The sequence below is a fragment of the Asparagus officinalis genome, chromosome 4 (assembly GCF_001876935.1).
Source record: "Asparagus officinalis chromosome 4, Aspof.V1, whole genome shotgun sequence".
Lineage (NCBI taxonomy): Eukaryota > Viridiplantae > Streptophyta > Magnoliopsida > Asparagales > Asparagaceae > Asparagus > Asparagus officinalis.
In genome coordinates, this window is record NC_033797.1 from 40,471,044 (window position 1) to 40,488,169 (window position 17,126).

Here is a 17,126-nt window from a genome sequence, read left to right on the forward strand (position 1 = left end):
ATATCGTCCCACGAGGAAGGTGATTTTAAGATTATTAAACTTGGTTCTTATATTTTGTGGCATGACAATTAGGAATAAAGAATAAGTTGATTTTGTTGAGTGATTGTTATGAATATATGCAAAAGATAATAAATTGAATTTAGAGGAGAGAAGGAAGAATTAAAGAATAAATGAAATCACAAGGCAAGAAATATGAATTAATAAAATCAAGAAATAAAACCAAAATAAAAGAAAATTTAAGAAAAGTTAAGATGAAGATTCAAAAGAGGTAAGAATCTAGAATATAATCCACTAATCAATTTCAATTATAAAATATAAACTATTCTCTTTTATCATATTTCAACCTAGATTTATTAAGCATAAGTTATCAAACCATTTAAGGAAAGTGTAACCTATCAAATTATCATCTAAGTCAAAATTACTATTCATGATAAGAAACAACAACAATGATAATAATCCTAGAATTCATAAGCATAACCTATCAAACCATTTAAAGATAAGCATAGATTATCAAATTCTTCTTCTACCGATTAGTTCTCTAGTTGATTATCCTAAACATGAACATTTTAAGTGGGCAAGAGAATAATTCATATATTTTTTATACTATAACTTGATAAATTGTGCACTTGCAATTTTGGTACATAATTATGCCGCATCATGCGGGTCTCACCCTTATATGTTGAATTTGGAACACGGGTGTGACCTCGGCGTTCGGTTTTTGCATCGCGGGTCTGACCTCAACGTTTTGACTTAAGACATAGAAGAGGCTTTCGTGTATTTTTGACTAAGTCTTTGAGACTTATCTTTAGCTCATCTGTTTTAAGTCTCGGCTCACATCCATTAAGCTGATGGACCTGCAAACGTGCATAGGATTTTTAGCAAACCCTCAGCCATCAACGGATTTGATAAGCCTTTACCGACTACCGTTTGAGTCGGGCTAGCATGTGGATTGTCTAAGTCCGTTCCACATGTAACGTTGTGCTAAGAGAATGAACCCTCTTAGACTTGATGCTATGATTTTGAATACATAGACTTTGTCATTTTCACGGAAAAAGACTAACCGGCAACGCGTGTTAGGCGTAGGCTTATCTCTAATTAGGGATCAAGATAAAGTCCCCCATGCGTAAAAGGCATGGATTTTGGTGCTACGATGTTGAATACGTAGACTTTGTCGTTATTTCTTCCTGTGTTACTTGAAACACTGAAAGAAAGTTGGAAGCGCCAGAGGTGTAATATTAACTTGGCATGAATTTTCACTTAGAGTGAAAATCAGAAATTTTCTTTATTATCACTTGTTTAAAAAGGATTAACAAGTTCATTGGGGGGTTGACTGTTAGAGGTGTGATGTTAACCTAACAGTATTTTTATGGACCTATCGCTCCGTTGATGAGAGTCAATAAGTGGAAAGTGTTGCGATCGGAGCAACTTTGAGGACCTATCGCTCTATTGACGAGAGTCGACAAGTTGATTTTGTCAGAGGTGTTTGATATTAACGTGACAAGAGAATGTTGCGATCAGAGCAACTTTGTGGACTTATCATCCTATTGAGGAGGATTGATAAGTGGATTGTCAGATGTATGATGTTAACATGACAATAGGATGTGTTACGATTGAAGCAACTTTGTGGACTTATCATCCTATTGACGAGGATTGATAAGTGGATTGTCAGAGGTATGGTGTTAACATGACAAGAGGATGTGTTGCGATTGAAGCAACTTTGTGGACTTATCATCCTATTGAAGAGGATTGATAAGTGGATTTTGTCAGAGGTTTAGTGTTAACGTGACAGAATGTGTTGCGATTGGGGCAACTTTGAGAACCTATCGCTCTATTGGAGAGAGTCGATAAGTGGATTGGTTGTCAGATGTGTGATATTAACGTGACAGGATTTGTGTACTTGTGATTTGAACAAGATTTTGAAGACTAGCGTCTCGCTGGGGAGAATTGCTAAGTGAGTTTATCATCAGAAGCGATGAATTTTGATACTAAGATTTAAACAAGATTTTGAAGACTTAGTGTCTTGCTGGGGAAGATTGCGATTTGAGTAATTTCGAGGACCTATCATCCTATTGTTAAGGATTGATAAGTTGATTGTCAGACATACTCTGTGGGGATGATAATCGTCAGAAGTGTAATGTTAATTCGACGATGTGAAAGATTCGTTACTCTTAATCCAATCGATTCCAAGTAACCAACCCCCAGTCTTGATTAAGACTTAGCAGGGGAATAAGAAGAAGTAGATAAGGCACATCACCTAGTGGGGCACTATCCATGAAGTCGGAACAGAGGCACATCACCTGGTAGACCATTATCTGATGAGATTGACTATCAGAGGTAACTGTTAACATGATAGTTTTGTGGACCCACCACCCTACTTGAAGAGGATTGGTGGGGGAATTTGGAGGAAAAGGACTATCAGAGGTGACAGTTAACGTGATAGTTTTGGTGGATCCGCCATCCTACTTGAAGAGGATTGGTGGGAGAATTTGGAGGAAAAGGACTATCAGAGATGACGGTTAACGTGATAGTTTTGGTAGACCCACCATCCTACTTAAAGAGGATTGGTGGGAGAATTTGGAGGAAAAGAACTATCAGAGGTGACGGTTAACGTGATAGTTTTAGTAGACCCGTCATCCTACTGGAAAGGATTAGCAAGTTGATGGACTATCAGAGGTAAATGTTAACGTGATAGGTTTGGTAGATTTTGTGGTTGACAGAGGTATTCTATTAAACATAACAACTCAGAAAATTTATTACTACAAATAAACCAACCCCCAGTCTTGAACAAGTGCAGAGGGGAAATGGGGGACATGACACATCGCCTAGTGAGCCACTGTCTAACGAGTTTGACTATCAGAGGTAACTGCTAACGTGATAGTTATTAGACCCGCCATCCTACTGGAAAGGATTGGCTTCAGCGGCCATAGTATCTTTCGGTTCTGACTGAGAAGAGTGAGCTTGGTCCGATTGCTCAGGAGAAGATTGTGCTTGGTCCGATTGCTCAGGTTGATCCTGCCTACTTTGTTCTTCAGCTTTGATCCTGGCAATAATCTTTTGAGCCTGTTCGCCTTGAGAGATTAGTTGTCTCCAAGAACGACATTCTGCAACTCCGATTCGGGCTAGGAGGTTGGTCTGCAAGTTGTGCCGACAGGTCTCTACTAAGGTAGACTGTGTCATACCTGACGAACACCGGAGAGCCATGGTTCGGAACCTTTTGACGAAGGCTTTGACAGACTCCCTCTTCTTTTGCTTAGTGGCTAGAAGGGTATGGATGGAGACTTCCGTATCCTCTTCGAAGAATCTTGACAGGAAGAGTCTCTCTAGATCTGTCTACTTTTGGATACATCCGGCAGGTAGTTTCCTGAACCATTCAAAGGCAACTCCCTTGATGGTGCCAATGAATAATCGAGCCAGTATGGCGTCGTTTGATATCACATTTCCAGTCTGTGACTTGAAATGATAGATATGTTGGTTTGGTGATCCCGTGCCGTTAAAAGTTTGTAGCGTCGGGACCTCAAAATTTGGAGGATAAGGGGCTGCATCCCATTCGGCAGGATAGGGTCTGACAACTCCCTCTTCTTGGAGTTCGCTTCTGTTAGAAATAACATTGAGGCGGGCTTCCAATTCTTCCATTTTAGCATATTGGAGATTCTGCTCGTTCTCAGTCTCTCTTCCTTCATCAGAGGAAGATTCCAGGCTGTGGGCTTCTTGGTCAGAAGCCGCATCATCAACCACTTTTCCCTTCCCTTTGCTTGTGTGAGGTCGGGATGAAGATGCTTTTCCTCTCCGGGAAGATTCTTGCCTAAGCGGCGAATCTGTCTCTTGAGATTTGGCCTTGTCTGCGACGATTTGAGTCAACATGGCCATGAGTTCATTGATGGCCTCCTGCTGAGATTTGAGCATGGCCCACTGTTCATCAAGTCTCTTTGAAAGGTCTTCAGAATGTTCTGCCATGTGGGCGAAGCTCTCATGCCCAACGAAAGAGCTTGATGATTGGGACTCCGCAATGGCTGAGTGTTCGTCATCGGAATTAGTTCCTCTGGCTAAACTCTGATAGTTGATAGGAGGAATGGCTCCTGTTCGAGTCCGAGTACGTTGGTAGATTCCTTCAAACTCGTTAGTGATTTCTCTGACGCTTGGAGAATGATCTGTCTCTGACCCGTCGGAACTAAGGGTTGATGATCTCCCTCTACCAACCATATTAGAAGTGACTCCAAGGTATTCAACCTCTAAAGTCTTCTTCCTGTGATGATGTCGTCGATTATTGAGCAAGGCCAGGTTCCATATTGAATTTCATCACCCGAACGCATGCCTGAGCTCCAGGTGTTGCTGGTGAAACGCAGATTTGAGAGTTGCGTTTATTTTGTGGAACGCACCCCTGAGGGTTGCGTTCATTTTGTGGAACGCGTCCCTGAGGGTTGCGCTCAGTCTTCTTCACACAGAGCCTATGTTTGGGCTCATGAACGCGAGGCTTGCGTTCTGAAGCAGAAACGCAGAGCATATGGTTGCGTTTAGGCTCACAAACACGAAGCTCGTGTTGACTTGAGGATCGGCATTCTCGGAGATGTGCTCGTCGTAAGGATCTCCTCCTCCGTCGATCGGCATTCATCTTAGCCTGCTTCAAGGCCTTTGTTGCCTCAAAGGGCATCTTTCGACCCGATACCCGTCGTCTTGGCATGGGTTTGGCTGAAGCTAAGCCCACTCCATCGGGGGAGGGGCTGTCCGAGCAGTCTTCCTTAGGCGGTTCGGCTGTAATTGGAGCAGTTGGAGCTTTAGTCTCTTTGAAGACTTTGTGGATCTTGCGCATAGCCTTGGGGCTAAGGGATCCAGAGGAGAGGGTCTCCTCAAACTTGGCTTGATCAAACTCTACCACGAGAGTTTCGACGGTTGTTCCAGTGAGATGAACATCGGATTGCACCACCACTTCTTCGTCAGAGAAGCTCATCCCCAGCAGAGTCGCCATCTTTTGTTTGTGGGAAAATTTGCAGTAAAAAGAAACGAAGGAAAATTGATTTGTATTCCTTTAATCTCAGTTACAATTGGATTTCCTGATTACAAAAGAGAAGAGAATGATCTGGATTCTCCCCTTTATTTAATTCTGGGTTCTTCACGGTGGCGATGAGATGCCTCCCTCGAATGCTTGCGTCGAGTTTACTTCTCGTTGACGATCCGAATATCTATGCTCACTGGAACAACGATCTTCTCCTCACGATTTGACGTTGTGGAGAACTCTGAACGAGTTTGAAACTCTATGAAAGAGTTGATTTAACCGAAAGTCGGTTATAAGCCAAGGATGAAGAAGATCTTGTTGCAGATCTCCAAAGCTCCAACCGAAGGATGAAGGATCATCTTTTCGCTGCCAAGAAGTTCCAACAGACCGACCCAAAGATCCAGCCCCGAACTAAGTTGATTTCTTAGTTATTTATAGGGGATTAAGGGATGTAACCACCTCCTTAATTGGCTCCTAAGTGGCGGCTAATGACGGATGTAACCGCCCTCAAATCACTCCTGAGTGGATTGCGATCCCCTCAGATCGTGGGAAACGGTTTTGGAACCGTTCACTCGTGTTTGAACGAGTCAACGCAGGCCCGCGTTCTGACATGAATTTTGCATTCAAACGCAGTGTCTGGAGGCTTGAACGCATCGTCTGGAAGCTCGGAAGCAGCAATTAGAAGCTGCGTTTGCAGCGTTTGGAATCTACGTCTGAGCTGCGTTTGCAGCGATTTGGAAGCTGCGTCTGGCGGTGATTTGAACTGCGTTGGGCAGCGATATTGAGCTGCGTTGTGCAGCGATGTTGAGCTGCGTCGGGCAGCGAATAGAGCTGCGTCCAGTGGCGATTTAAGCTGCGTTTGCAACTTTTGGAGCTGTATTTGAGCTGCGTTCGTGACTATGAACACGGCGCATCTTGATGCTGGTATGCGGGGAGGACTTCCACGTCTTGATTTGAAGAGACCATTGATTTGTAGTCTCTTTCTGTCGAAGCGTTGCAAAGATCGTCATTTTGTAATCTTTACTTTAGCTCTTTGATATGCAAGAGTCGTCAGATTGTAACTCTCGATGTTGATTGTGAAGGCTGTTAAACTAGAGCTCTCATCGGTTGTCGTGAAGGTCGTCAGATTATAACCTTCAGCGATCTACGTGAGAGTCTTCAAATTGTAGCCTTCTGGAAGACGTCAGATTGTAACTTCCATCATCGGTGTTTGATAGGGATCAGCTATCTATTATGATTTTTAGACAGCCTACAATAACCTTTCTGCCCATACACCTCCTCCAACTATTGCGGACTACTAGGGCTTTATACCAACGGGACTTGGTTGCAACCCAAATATGCCTAGTACAATCCCCAACATAGGAAACAAAATAATCATTACCTCCCACTGATGCATACATGGAAGGCCCCCCAATGCCTGACTGAACACCTCCAATAAGACCCCTCGATCGGTGGATAGAAGTGCTGAACTCCACCTCGGTCTCCTCGCTCATCCCAGTGTGCTCACAGGACTTCAATCTGCAGGTCATAGCACTCCTCAACAATCTGTGCACGGCATAACCAATAATATATCCCAGTACCAAACAATGCCATAGTCTAGCCATAGAAGTAGTCAGCGCCCTATCAACTACCGTGCTCCCAAGCAGATAATATAAGTTACTCCGCCTGACTCCCTTCATCACAATCATGGACTCCGATGTGACCTTCAAGCGAGAATCCGCCAAAGTCACCCTATAGCCTGCTGCCTCCAATACCCCAAGTGAAATGATGTTCTTCCTCAGTTGAGGAACGAACCTCACATCAGCCAACTCCCGGATCATCCCATCACTCATCTGAATCCGAACAATAGGGCATCTGTGATCATTACCCATGAGAACAGCATCCCCTCTTTCCAACTCCTGAAAGCTGGAGAACCAATCCCTTCTAGGGCATATGTGGTAAGTAGCACCAGAATCCAACATCCACTCGGTGGAGTCGGCAACATCAACTGACGGAAGAGCTGGGCACGAATAGCCTGAAGAATCTGAATCTGAAACATCGCCACTAGCCTTGGCAACATTTACCTCTGAAGCTTGAATAGCTTTCCCTTTATTCTTCACAGCTTGCAATTTTGGGCATTCGGCTTTCCAATGTCCATCCTCTCTACAAAAGGCACACTGATTCCTACCAACTGCAGGATGCCCCCCTCTAGATTGCGATCTCCTACCACGGTTTGGACTTTTAGCTCTTGCAACCAATGCCCCCGCAACCGGCTCAATGGAAGTCTCTTTGTCCTTCTTTCGAAGTTGATAGTTCACAAGGGCTGTGGTGACCTCACTATACGAAAGAGATGCCTTCCCATTAATAAGGGTGAGGACGAAGGTCTCATATTCCTTGTCGGGCAAGGAACTTAATAACAACAATGCTTTATCCTCATCTTCAACAATGACATCTACGTTCGCCAAATCTGCAAGTAGCTTCGTGTAGTGGTTCATGTGATCACTAATGGATGTCCCCTTCTTCAATTGGAAGCGATAAAGCCTCCTCTTCAAATGCAAACGATTTTCGACGCTCTTCGTCAAATATTTGCCCTCTAGGACCTCCCAAATCTTCTTTGCCGAAGTTTCATTCATCACATCATATTTAAGGTCTTGGGTAAGGCAAGACCTAATCACACCACACGCCGTTCTATTCATCTTATTCCAAACCTTTTCATCCATGTTGTCTGGTTTCCCGTCCAACTCCAACGTATCTTCCAAATTTTACGCATTTAGCGCATCCATGACTTCGAATCTCCAAAGTCCAAAATTATTTGTGCCGTTGAACTTTTCCACATCTATTTTCATAGAATGTATATTCAAACTTTGGACGGCCCTCACACTAGAAGAACCCTCCCCACTTTTATCTTTTCCGACCATAATCTCAAAGCACCCAATAAACAATTGCGAAACAAATAGGAAATAGATCCAACTTGAAAAAGATAGAAACTTTACCACAAAGATCCCACCTTTATCACCAATCGAAGCTCTAGATGAACTTCCCAACTGATCTACTCCTCCAAAAAGACCAAGCGTTGCCCGGAGCTCTGATACCACTTGTTGTGCCTCGAGAACCCAAACCAATCGTCGAGAAAAAGATAAACCACAACCAAAATCAATAGCACAAACAATCAAACACCAGTTTTACGTGGTTCGGCGATATGCCTACGTCCACGGGGCAAGCAAGGGGGAGTTTTCACTATTAAAATCAAGGGGATACAACTAGGGTTACAAATCTCTCACCAAAACCCTCCACAAATCATTCTTAATCTCTCCCAATTGCTCCAACAATAGAAGCCCAAGAACTCACCATCAATGGCTGCTAAAACCCCTTGCTTACAAACCCTAAAACCAAGTTTGGGTATTTATAGAAAACCCAAACGAAACGGGTCTGGAAAACAGACCCAGCCCAAAACCGCTTCGGCGGTCGACCGCCGCGCCGGTCGACCGCCACCAACACCGAAGCCCAGTAAGCCTTGTGCACGAATGCGGTCGACCGCGCCGGTCGACCGCCACCCAATCTGCTGAAACCTGAACTTTCTGCCAATTCTACAGGGTTGATTAAAATGCTTCGGTTAGATGGTGGGACAAGAGTACTTAGACCAAAAAGATCAACTTTGATCGAAAGCAATTAAGATTAAGAAATAACAAAAGTTCCATCAAATGTTAAATGTACACGTCCTGACTCAGTAAACCAAGACACTGCGACTATTGATGTACTCGCCAAACCATCAACGATTACTTCTAAAACTAGAGAAGAAGAAATATAACCAACATGTCCTTTAAAAAGGATTAAGTCATAAACAATATTTTGTTTGTTGGGCTTTCAAACTCAAATGAGGCTGCAGTTATTAATAAATGTGATCAACCAAAAGCCGACCCATTTTGAGTAAATATGATTACGCAACTCACCCGCTTCTGAAACAATTATATATCATTTACTTAATTCCCTTTTTTCTTGATACAGTTACTGCATCATGAAGTTCCTTAAGTTTCTGCCTCCTCTTGTTATACTACTATCGTTGCTCCTGTTGGTCTCATCATCCTCATGCTGTAACATCCCTGCCTTGTTCAATTTCGGTGACTCAAACTCCGACACTGGTGGGTTCTCCGCCGCTTTCGGCCCTCTTCCTCCACCTTATGGCGAGACTTACTTCGGCATGCCTGCAGGCAGAGGATCCGACGGTCGCCTCATCATTGATTTTATAGGTAGTCACTGACTCATCTCCACTGATTCCAACAATATATAATTAAGGGTTAATTGTGGATAGGCCTCTGCGTACTATCGCCAAATTGAACATACTACCCCCCATAGTTCTCTAGATTCCCTTAAATAGTTCTCTTGTTGTAGACAGGTACGCTCCGTGAAAATCTATTAATATATATTGTAGATGAACCCCTCAGAAAGGGTCAAAAAATAAAAATTCAATCATGGGGCTTATCTGCTACAATAGAACTACACGGATAGTAAGTTCAATTTGACGATGGTATAGGGTATCTGTCCGCAATTAACCCTATAAATAATAGGGTTAGTCGCAAATACACTCCTTGTACTACGAGAGTGTAGCTATTTTTAAGTTATAAACTATTTTACCAAAAACTCACCTCCTAAGCCTCTGACTATATTACTTCTCTAGATCTTATGTTGAAGTACACGTGAGATCAACCTATACGATGTTGAACTTTTTCACCCTCAATTAACGTTTAGGAAAAGTTTAAAAGAGGGGGGGAAATAATACAGTCGTCATTAGATTCTTACGTGACATCTCAGCTAACAAGAAATAGAGCGAGAAAATAATAGTTTAGAGAGTAAAAGTTAACCTGTACTAGTTAGTTTGCTAATCTTGATCTTATAATCTCAGCGGAGAGTTTGGGTTTACCTTACCTCAGTTCATACCTAGATTCCTTAAGCGCTAATTTTAGCCACGGAGCCAACTTTGCTGCCGTAGGATCAACTATCATCGATCAAAATGTGACACTATCGCAGGGTGGTTACAGTCCCTTCTTCTTGGATGCACAGCTGAAACAGTTTTTGCAGTTCAAATCGAGATCACAGTTAGTCTACAATCAAGGCAAGTTACCTGTGATAGCACTCGCCAGTCTACTAATTTCTATTGAAAAAGATAATGCATGACAATTTTGTACGCGTATATGATTCAGGAGGGGTTTTCAAGGGTTTGATGCCCAAGGAGGCATACTTCCCGCAGGCCTTATATACAGTTGATATTGGACAGAATGATCTTACTGCAGCTATTCTTGGCAACAAGTCTGCGGACAAATTCATACGAAATGCGATGGCAGAGTTCTCGAGAGTAATCAAGGCAAGAAACTGTAAATTAATTATTAACGTTAATTGGGCTCATTGCAGACACATGTGTTGGGAATTTAACGCTGAAACCCCTAATGCAACAGAAACGCAGTATAGAAAAAATACACCAAGATTTAACGAGGTTCGGCAACTGCCTACGTCCTCGGGAGCCACACAGATAATTTCTTATTAATCAAACAAGAAATTACAATTTAGGAGCAGATCTCAAAACTGAGATTTCTCAAATAAACACTGTAGCTACAGTGTTAATAATCAAAGGGTATGAACCCTTTCAATTCTCACTTGAGAATAAATACCCCACAATTAAAACCCTCTTTAGTTTTCTCTCTCTCTCTCTTCTTAAATCCCCCTTCAATCACTGTTGGAGATGGGGATTAAGAAACAAAATCGCAGCAGCGATTTTAGGGCAGCCGCCAGAAGAAAAAGTCGGAGGAGAGGGGGAAGCTTCGGCGGAAACCCTAGGTCGACGGGGGAGGGGTTAGCTCGGCTGTGCGAACGCAGAGCTCGCCTGTCGCCTGGACCTCGCCGCCTGTCGCCTGGACAACCGGAGCTCGCCTGCGTCATCCTGGAGCTCGTCGGAGCTTCTCCGCCGCTGGAGGTTGGTATCCACCCCCAACCTAACAATCTCCCACTTGGAGACCAAACCGACGACAATCAGGCTATCTCATCAAGCTTCTCTCCTGTGTGGCTCCGCCCTCATCATCTATGCATGAAGGCCAACTGAAGTTGCACACAACTCCAGTTTCTGAAAGGTCGCTGCATTTGTCAACATATCCGTTGGATCCTTTCTTCCTTGGATAATCTGTTGAAATCCTTTGACAACTCGTCGGGCTCTGTATCTTCTGGAACCACCATGTTCCTTCTTCACTCGATACACCCACTTGTTGTGACGTGCCTTCTTCTCCATGGGCAACTCAGCTAGTCCCCATGTCTGGTTGGAGATCAGAGATTTCTTCTCTTCTTTCGCAGCAAACTCTCACTTGCTCTCATCTCCACTCTGAAAAGCTTCATCAAAGCTTTTAAACTCTCCTCCATTTGTCAGCAACATATAATTCATGTATCTGCTGTTAGGCACAGGAGGACGAGTACTTCTCCTTAACATCGGAGCTGGTGCGTCGGGCTTCTGCGCACCATTCTGTCCAACAGTCTCTTCTGGCTGAGGATCTTCTGCATTGGGTTCTTCCGAGAGGTTATCCGGAACATCATCTGCATCTACAAATGTTGACTCGCTCTCTGAGTCACCGTCATCTGTTTTGTGCATGTCCTTATACATCACCTTCTCGTTGAATGTCACATCTCTGCACCTGATCACCTTCTTGTTTTCGTTGTCCCAAATGCGGTAGCCGAACTCGTCTTCACCATACCCGATGAATGTGCATTTCTTGGACTTGGGATCAGGCTCATTCCTGCCTTGATCACTTATATGCACATAAGCTACACAACCGAAAACTTTGAGATGTGAGAGGGTTACCTCCTTTCCGCACCATACCTCTTCTGGTATTCTGTGCTCCAATGGAACCGATGGACCTCGGTTGATCAAGTAAGCTGCTGTGTTGACTGCTTCTGCCCAGAACTGCTTCGGAAGGCCTGACTGCATCTGAATGCTTCTGGCTCTCTCTGTCAACGTTCTATTCATGCGCTCAGCCACACCATTGTGCTGAGGCGTGCCGGGCACGGTCCTCTCCATTCTGATACCGTGCTCATAGCAGAACTTCTTGAATCTGATGTCTTCATACTCACCACCATTGTCTGTTCTGAGTTTCTTTACCCTCAAACCGGTCTCATTCTCGACCATGGCTTTCCATCTTCTGAAAGCCTCAAACACTTCTGACTTTTTCTTCAGAAAGTAGACCCATACTTTCCGAGAGTGATCATCAATAAAAGTCACGAAGTAGTGTTTCCCACCAATCGACGCGGTGGTTGTTGGTCCCCAAACATCTGAGTGAACAAGCTCTAGCTTCTGCTTCCTGGGGGGTCTGCTACTTGCCTGAAAGCTAACTCTCTTCTGCTTTCCAAGTATGCATTCTTCACACACATCAATCTCTACTGATTGTAAACCTGGGAGTTTTCTCTTTGTGTGCATAACCTTCATCCCCTTTTCACTCATATGACCGAGTCTCTGGTGCCACAGCTTTGAAGTCTCATTGCCTGCCGCAACTGAGATCGAACAACGTGCACCCGCTGTCATATACAGGGTACCAGTCTTCCTACCTCTGGCAATCGTCATTGCGCCCTTCGAAATCCTCCAGTCATCGAGAAGTAGCATGGAATGATGCTCCCGAGTCCAACACCCAAGACTCCTCCTTGCTCTCCAAAGAGCATATCAGCGCATCATCTCCTCCTGAGGTGGAGGCAACATTCACATCTGCATTTGCCTCCCACTCCTCCCGTGCACTCCTGCACTGATTCTTGTAGTGCCCGGTTTTCCCGCACTTCCAACACTCGATAGCCTTCGAACTGTTGGGATTTCTGGATTTGGATCTCCTATCATCTGATCCATTTCCTCTGGTTGAACTTTTACCTCTTGACTCTGTATGCAATACTGAAGAGGTTGTAGCTTCACCCGACTCTCTCCGTCGGATCTCCTCACTGAGAACCAGATCACGAACGTCGTCAAACTTCAACTTATTGCTTCCCGATGAGCTACTCACAGCTGTGACCGTAGCATTCCAACTCTCTGGTAGGGAAGACAAAAGGATCAACGCTCGAACTTCCTCATCAAACTCAATATCAACTGAACTCAATTGGGTCGTGACTGTATTGAGTTCATTGAGATGATGTGCTACCGATGCATCTTCCGCCATTCGCAGATTGAACAACCGCCTCATCAAATGGACTTTATTAGAGGCTGATGGCTTCTCATACATATTTGAGAGTGCTGCCATAAGATCTGTCGTGGTCTTCTCCTTTGCAATGTTAAAAGCAACATTGCGGGTTAACGTCAAACGAATAACCCCGAGGGCTTTTCTGTCCAGAAGATTCCAATCTTCTTCCTTCATACCCTCCGGCTTCTTCCCCGAGAGAGGTTGATACAGATTTTTCTGATACAGATAATCCTCTATCTGCATTTTCCAGAATCCGAAATCTGATCCATCAAACTTCTCTATTCTCACCTTTCCCTCATCTGCGGCCATGGCTCCCACCTGAATCTGACTTCCTCTAGATCGTTTCACGCTCTGATACCAGTTGTTGGGAATTTAACGCTGAAACCCCTAATGCAACAGAAACGCAGTATAGAAAAAATACACCAAGATTTAACGAGGTTCGGCAACTGCCTACGTCCTCGGGAGCCACACAGATAATTTCTTATTAATCAAACAAGAAATTACGAATTTAGGAGCAGATCTCAAAACTGAGATTTCTCAAATAAACACTGTAGCTACAGTGTTAATAATCAAAGGGTATGAACCCTTTCAATTCTCATTGAGAATAAATACCCCACAATTAAAACCTCTTTAGTTTCTCTCTCTCTCTCTCTTCTTTAAATGCCCCCTTCAATCACTGTTGGAGCTGGGGATTAAGAAACAAAATCGCAAGCAGCGATTTTAGGGCAGCCGCCAGAAGAAAAAGTCGGAGGAGAGCGGGGAAGCTTCGGGCACCGAACCGTAGGGATGGGGTTTTCTTTTATAGACGGGGATTCGTGGGGGTGGCGACAGCCTGTCGGCCAGCGGATAAACCTGACGCAAAGATCGGGTTCGCCCAAAACAAACGCAGAGTTCGGGGGGCATGCGAACGCAAGAGCTCGGGGGGCAGGCGAACGCCAGAGCTGCGGGGGCAGTCGAACGCAAAAGCTGTTGCGAACGCAGAGCTCGCCTGTCGCCTGGACCTCGCCGCCTGTCGCCTGGACCTCGCCGCCTGTCGCCTGGAGAACCGGAGCTCGCCTGCGTCATCCTGGAGCTCGTCGGAGCTCCTCCACCGCCGGAGGTTGGTATCCACCCCCAACCTAACAACATCAAATCCCTAAACTCTTTTGTTAGCAGTACTAACTCCAAAGAACAATATTTCTCAAGTTAGATTGAGACCGAATCACGGGATAGTAAACTGTCTTTTTCCTCAGTTTTAATGACTAAATTGCCCTGTGAATTGAGAGCAAAAAAGTAATATTTTGTGTGTTTCCTGGGTGTTAGTGCTGATAAAAAAAATTTAACGGGTGTAATTTGTTACCTCACCTTAGTACTTTGAATGGGTCTGCCGTAAATCCCCATGTATTAGTAATAAATAACCTGACAGTTTAAGCTTTTGTGCACAGAATATATATGAAATTGGTGGGAGGAATTTCTGGATTCACAACACAGGTCCTCTTGGATGCCTTCCCTTCTTTCTCGTTCGCGTGAATCTCACTCCCACAAACTTAGACTCAGCAGGATGCTGGATTCCTTACAACAAACTCGCGCAGCAATTTAATGCAAAGCTCTATAATACAGTAATTGAGCTTAGGAGAGAGTTCCCTCTTGCTGCCTTCACTTATGTTGATGTCTACTCTGTCAAATACTTGCTCATAAGCCAGGCCCAAAAGTATGGTAAGATCCTTTAACTCGCAAACTCATGGTGTTCAACATGTATCAGTTTTATTGTGGTTGATCTCACTGTCTCAACATATAGTAAGAGTTGAAGGTCGTTAAAATCTAGTTATATCCCTAAAAGGTTCAGACTCTCTTCATGGAGTTGAACTTGCATTATTTTTTTAGTGCAATTCGCAAACTAATTACAACTTTTGGGGGCCTTTTTCACAGAATCCCAAACCCCATAAACTTCTTCGTAAGATTCGCAAACTAATTACACAAACCTTTCAAATGTCAAAAAAAAAACTATATATCATGAACCGTTGGAAATTGTTAATAAGTGACCTGAAGGATAAAGAGCTAACGTATTCTAGAAAATAAAGGAAGGAAGAAGGACAGTATAGCATACATATAAAGCACAGAAGGAAAAATGTTCCAAAAACATGCCACAAACAGTGCACGTACGTGAAAACTTAAACTAGTCAACCATCATGGCGATCAAGTTAGAGGAAAAATGCATAATACTTCTCTAATCTGTGAATTTTATTAGGATTTGAGGAGCCGCTTACAGCCTGTTGCGGATACGGTGGTGGGAAACTCAACGTCGATACCAGAGTTCGGTGCGGAGCTACTGGTAAGAATGTTGACGGCACCAAGTATCTTCTCTCAAATTTGTGTAAGAATCCATTGAAAAGAGTGAGCTGGGATGGAGTTCATTACACTGAGGCTGCTGCCAAGTGGGTGTTTGATCGGATATCTACCGGAGAGTATTCTGACCCTCCCAACTCTCTGAATACGGTATGCCACATTAATTATCAAGATTAGTTGAAGCCCATTAATTTCTTTTGAAATTGTATGTGGAAATGGAAACCAATAATAATACAGTGAATATTATATGTTACGAAGCTTTATGCTGAGAACTACAAATGAATGGAATTGGAACGTGAATACTATCGGATTTATAATGGTTTTAAAGAAAAAGATTTTTTTTTTCAATTATTTGTTCTCTTTTGTTTTCAGACTCACCTGGAATGGCTCAAGGATTAGCTATACTATATATAGCGTACGTTTAAAATCTTCTCGTTTATATATCTTTATTGGATTTAAGATATGCAAAAACCCCTTTTTTCTCGAATCAAATGCTCATTAGAGTGCTCAATATATATGTGAAAAGCTAATACGTACTGGGTCAGTACTGGATGATTAAATTAGTCTTAAGTAGGTACTCTAATCTACTGTGAAAATACTTTTAACCTTCAACTCCATGCATGTACATCAGTACATAGCGGATATAGTATAATGATTTGAATACTTTTACTGTATTTGTACTTTTGTATCATTGTCCTACCAAAATTAATCAAAAAAAAATGATAGTCATATTTGTATTCACTTTTCAATCAAAATAAATCATAATCATTCATTAAATAATAAATTAGTTATGATTGAAAAATGATCTTTCACATGCTTACAATCTGAATCCCATTACCAAAGTTCTCATAATAGTGATTTTCAAGGCATAATAGTGGAATCACATGTGGCCGCATCTTAACCTTTAAAATTGAAACGTACGGTCAAAAGTGGGGTAACTAATTAAAGACTCTTTAATTACCACGAAATTGGAGAGGATTTGCATCCTTGAGACATAAAATGACAGTGAGAGTCGAGATACATACTCAACAGCCGGCAGAACATCCAATGTCATGCATGAACTAACTGCGTATATACTATAATTAGGGGTAGCTAGGTAAAAGAAAAATCTTTAACCAAATTAAGAAAACCCTGGTTCCTATAAAAACCCTAATTCAAGAACACCCCGCATTCCAATTAATATTTCACATCTTAATTAAACACCCCCTCGGGATCCAGCTGCTTCCCAATGGCCATATACGTCAAATACAAAACCCTATCCTTCGCTCCGGTCCGGTGATTCTGCGTGTGCTTACAGAACCACTTAAGCTGTGCCAGCGTGCACACCCCCAAACTCTGCCCAAGAAACAAAAACAGCCAATTATAACTTCTCTTCCTCTCGCCCAGCACCGGCCTCATGCAGCCGGGCAGCCCGCAGTGGCGGGCTCATCCACTCCGCCGGCGCCCGCTCATGCATCACGTGCACTCGGGCGCGCGCGAACCTTTCGACCTCGCTGAACCTGCGCAGCAGGTCGTAGGAAATAACCTCACGGTGATCGCAGCGGCGGCACTGGACCTCACCCTTGACTGAGGTGATGCCGTGGGAGATCAGGTCGTGGAGGGAGCGGGCGGTGGCTCGTCGATCAGCCGACCAAGGGAAC

The 17,126-nt window shown here is 43.5% G+C and overlaps 1 protein-coding gene across 1 annotated transcript; it reads left to right on the forward strand.

Annotated features, from left to right (window-relative positions):
- LOC109837262 (GDSL esterase/lipase At3g26430-like) lies at positions 8,910 to 15,791 on the forward strand. The gene is made up of 5 exons (XM_020405428.1): positions 8,910 to 9,216; positions 9,870 to 10,079; positions 10,168 to 10,328; positions 14,586 to 14,856; positions 15,389 to 15,791. Exons 1-5 carry the CDS (start codon positions 8,985 to 8,987, stop codon positions 15,661 to 15,663), a joined length of 1,149 nt encoding a protein of 382 aa, XP_020261017.1. The 5' UTR covers positions 8,910 to 8,984; the 3' UTR covers positions 15,664 to 15,791.